This window comes from Phodopus roborovskii, unplaced genomic scaffold (genome assembly GCF_943737965.1).
Source record: "Phodopus roborovskii unplaced genomic scaffold, PHOROB, whole genome shotgun sequence".
In the NCBI taxonomy this organism is placed as follows: domain Eukaryota; kingdom Metazoa; phylum Chordata; class Mammalia; order Rodentia; family Cricetidae; genus Phodopus; species Phodopus roborovskii.
This window is the reverse complement of record NW_026126541.1, coordinates 27,991,031-27,995,733: the sequence shown is the minus strand read 5'-3', so window position 1 is coordinate 27,995,733 and position 4,703 is coordinate 27,991,031. Positions and strand designations below refer to the sequence as shown.

Sequence of the window (4,703 nt, the reverse complement as noted above, 5' to 3'; positions counted from 1 at the left end):
CAATGTGAAGCTGTTCTGCTTCCACTGCCATGAGAAGCACATTCACAACCTGCCTGAGTGACACCAGAGACCTGGGCCCTGGTGACCTCCCTCAGACGGGCCTTCACATCATCTTACGATGTTATGCCTATTTTTGTTAAAATACTAACTGTGCAACATCGTAAAGGGTGCTTGCTTTTCCAAATACCCAATCTGGACACTAGCAGTGAGTAATCCATCTGTACAGTGTCTGTCCCCAAGTTACAGGGCAGATATCAGATTGGTATATACATGCCAAGGATGAGATAATTTTTCATGATTTTCCCCACACCAAGGTGAGGACCATGCTTCCGTTTCTGTCTTTCCTTCTCCTGGATGTGGTGACAGCATCTTATTACAGAGCCTGTAACTGAAGGTGCTCAAAGTACCTGCAGTTCTCCAGGCCTCAATGGTTTACCAGGTAAAGATGGACATGATGGTATAAAGGGAGAAAAGGGAGATCCAGGTATTCATTGAACTGCTTTCTTTGCTCTTAAAAAAATGAGCTTTAATTATGCATGGTGTGTGTGTGTGTGTGTGTGTGTGTGTGTGTGTGTGTGTGTGTGCGTGTGTGTGTGCATGGCCGTGCACTCATTTGAGGGCAGATTACCTTGGAGACTAAAGACATAGTATCTGCCTGGAGTTGGAGTGACAGGCAATTGTGAGCCATCCAGCATGATGGCTGGGAACTGAGCTCAGGTCCTCTGCAGTAGCAGCACATGCTTGTAACCACTGAGCCATCTCTCCAGCCTCTCTGTGTGACTACATTCCAGAAGAAGCCGACTACAGATACTAGGAGAGTAAAACTTATTATGCATATTGTATTTTCACCAGCAATATTCTATAAGTCAAAATACATCAAGTTCCAGTTCTCTAGCATTCTGGACTTCTACACACAAGTGTGTGATGTTTGTCTTGCCTGTCCTGGAACGTGGACGTCATGTCGGTCTGTCTCATGGATCACAGGGGACTTATCTCACCACAGGGGAGTAAGCATCAAGCCTTTGGAAAAAGAGCAAAAGCACAGATATCGACCCAAGTTTTGTTTATCTTCCAACAGGTCAAGGGCTCAGAGACTTGCAGGGCCCTCCTGGAAACGCAGGATCTGCAGGATCTGGGCCCAAAGGAGCAGAAGGTCCAAAAGGAGCAGAGGGGCCCAGAGGAGCTGTGGGGCCAAAAGGAGACCGTGGAGAGCGTGTAGGTAAGGACATCAGGTCAGAATGTCTGGGCTGATGACATTTGGCCTCTGGAATCTAGAATGCTGGTGGGATGTGCTGTTTCTTGATGCTGCAAGGGTAGATGTCCAGCTCTGCTTCCTGATCAAGTTCCCTTATCACTTAGAGCCCAAGGGGGTTTCCATCAATGACTAGGTATACATTTGCAGATCTTTCGGGAAATCCTATTTTCAGGCGCTCTGCAAGGTATGGCAGCCCAGAATCTTTTTTGACTTAAATAGTCTCCTTCAGCTGCATTTCTGCCCTCAAAGGAAAAATACTATATCTAAATGTGATCTTCTATGCCTGTTTCACTTAAAGTGTATTGGCAGGCATGTGAACCATATTTAACTTGAAAGAAGCCATTCCAAAAACACAGCAGGTTAAAAACACAGCCATTTATTTAAACATAACCTTGTGTGTTACCCACAAAAGGTCTGAATTCACTTGGCTTCACAGTTATGCCTGTGGATTTCTGACGGCCAGTGGTCTCGCTCCCGCTTCTGACTTCTCTTGGGTGTCTGCTCCTGTGATGGGGGCCAGTGAGCTATGGCGTTCTTAACAGGCCATAGGCTATCCAGAGCTTGGTCAGGTAGTAGTGATTATACAGTTCCTAAGGCAGAAGCCTCAAGGCTTTGTGAGGTTTGGAACACATCCATAGCCACTTTTGCCATGTTCCTAAAAGGCACAGCCCTGCTCAGAATCAAGGGGTGTGAGGAAAGATTGCGTTTCTTAATGAGAAAAGCTGGTGCCATATTTCAGCTACTTAGCCCACACAAAGTAGCACATGCCATTCCTATTCAAATAATGAGGAACTCCGAATATTTGTTGATTTCTTTCATGACAAATTTCAACAAAACCAAAACAGAACAGGAATTAGGGTGATGGCTTGGTTGGTGGAGTGCTTGTCACCAAGTGTGAGTACTTTGGTTTGATCTTTATGGTTCATATGAGAAAGATGAGTACAGCAGTGCTTGCCTATTAGCCTAACTCTGTGGAGGGAGAGGTGCCCACACAAACATTTGCCCACAGGTGTGCATGGGTGCACGCGCGCGCACGTGCGCGCGCACACACACACATCCCTAAAACAGCATCCACCCTCCACCAACAAAACAACTGAAGGGCAATAAAAATCTCCCTAGAGACAAAATCTCTAACAGTTTTAATCAATAATAACTTCTTCAGAGATTTGTTTTAGCCCCAGTAAAGCAGTTTGTTTGGAAGAATAATCAATTTCTCATTTGTGGATTGTTATCAAGCTATGTAATCAGTGGGTACATTAATGTGCTAGTGAAACATATGCGTACATGAAATATGTTTACATATAGGACTAGAAATTCATTTGATTAATTGATTAATTTATTTGTTCTTGAGATAGGGTTTCCCTCTGAACCCCTGGCTGGCCTCACTTACATAAACCAGGCAACCTTGAGGAGATTCACTTGCCTCTGCTTCAAAGGCATTTGTCATCACTCCTGATTCCAACTAGAGTTTTTAGGATGAAAATGAAACACATGAGTATTTTAGCGAGTAACAAATAAATGAGCCATTGATTCTCAGTCTGTCTTTATGTTTATATATAAGGGACAAATAGAATGGGGGGACAGCGAGGCTTCACAGTTAAGCAGTCCTGCTCACGGTGTGCTTTCCTTGATGACTGTCCCCAGTTCTGGTTCAGAGAGGCAGACTAAGAGGTCCTTCTTACATCATCACCCGATGCAGTCAGACCAGTCTGATTTCCACAAGGTGATCGTTTCTGCTCAACACTATTGTTTTGCTCCATGGGTAACTGCCTTATCTTGGGAGGTAGTCTGTCCTGTGAGAACTTGATCTTCCTGGAATCCGATGAGGACATCCTTGAGGAGGGTGAGATGGGTTAAAAAGGCAGTGTGTGACCGACCACCTCACCTGCTGAAGTGCAGAGGTGAGGAGATGGTCCAAAGTAAAGGAGAATGCACAATGGAAACAGGAGTGAGGGTGTTCTTTCTTTCTCTATATGTCTTGCAATTCTAAGCAAGGAGTCGTCTTTTTTTTTTTTTTTTTTTTTTTTTTGCAAAGGTAGCTACTAAGTGCTTATTTTAGATAAAGCACCAGGGAAAGATTGATGTTTTAGGTCAGGTAAAAAACAGTTTTTTTTTTCCCCACCTGAGGTATAGCAATGTTAAAAAACAAAACAAAACAAAACCAAAAAAACCTAAACATTGCTTCTTTTGCTTCTTGTCTGAAAAAGATACCATACTTTTTAGCATGCACAGTTTGCATCCTCATCCTATTAGTACTTTTCATTGTTTCATTTTCTAGAATGTGAGTTTAGAAAAATTAATGCAGAAATCGCAGGCCTGCAGTCAGAACTGAGAGGCTTTAAGAAGTGTTAAGTATCCTTCCCCTCTTGTTTGGGCAACTTAAAGTTTGGGAGTGCTAGAAGGCAGAGAACATTCACTGCACACACACGACTTTCTAGGACCTGAAAAGGTTTTTGCTAACCCAAAATGGGATGTGGGCCACTTCGTAATCCTGGATCTAGGTCAGGCAATGGACAATGGAGCAGATCATGTTTTTTTTTTTTTTTTTTTTTTTTTGATTGATTGCAACAGCATGGTAGAATTCAGGATTCCAGATTATGTGTGCTCTGCAATGTAGATCTAACACAAACAAAGGCTTTGTACTTCTTTATTCATATTAAGATTGCAAGGAAAAGAAGCAAGATAACAGTTTCAACTCGAATTTTAGGTAAAAGAAGTATGTTTTTGATTTGTGTAAGCAGTCCACAGGGGTCTCATGAACAGAGACTCATTGTGGAATACACCACTAGAAACAGCAGCCTACACTGCAGTTTACACGGTGAGTGGTCTAGAAGATAAGCTGGTGTCTCCTAACATTTTACATTTTAGGGGTGCTGTTCTCTACGAGTGAACAAGTTGGGAAGAAGTACTTTGTGAATACTGGTAAAACGTTGAGTTTTAATGCAGTCAAGTGCTCCCAATTCCATGCCTCTGTGGCCACTCCCCGGAATCCTGAGGAAAACAGGGCCCTTCAGAAGGTGGCTAAAGACATCGCCTACTTGGGCATAATAGATAACAAAACTCAAAATCGCTTTTTGGATTTGGCAGGAAACAGAGTGCAGTACACTAACTGGAATGCGGGTGAGCCCAACGACACTAACAATGAGGAGGGCTGTGTGGTGCTCTTATTAAATGGCAGGTGGAACGATGATGTTCATTGCCATGATTCCTTTTTGGCAGTCTGAATTCTCTGACTGAGAATGTTTGTGGCCTGAAGTCCACAATTTGTTCTGAAATATAAACTATGTAACAATGCAAACAATTAAACATTAGCTGCCCAATTAAAATCTGACACTCTTTTTGGGATAGTGTTTTCTTGTGAAGGTGTAAAAATAAAATGAATTTGGCCTTTTCATTAATGACAAACAGGGCTGAGTCCTTTTTTCTCTTTGGGTAGAAGGCTTCCAGC

At 42.9% G+C, this 4,703-nt stretch overlaps 1 protein-coding gene across 1 annotated transcript; it reads left to right on the top strand.

Annotated features, from left to right (window-relative positions):
- The first annotated feature begins 323 nt into the window (after positions 1-323).
- On the top strand, positions 324-4,479 carry Mbl2 (mannose binding lectin 2). The gene is given in 5 exon segments (XM_051199777.1): positions 324-374; positions 376-484; positions 1,079-1,219; positions 3,534-3,602; positions 4,124-4,479. Coding segments are annotated over 5 exon segments (726 nt in total).
- Positions 4,480-4,703: the final 224 nt, after the last annotated feature.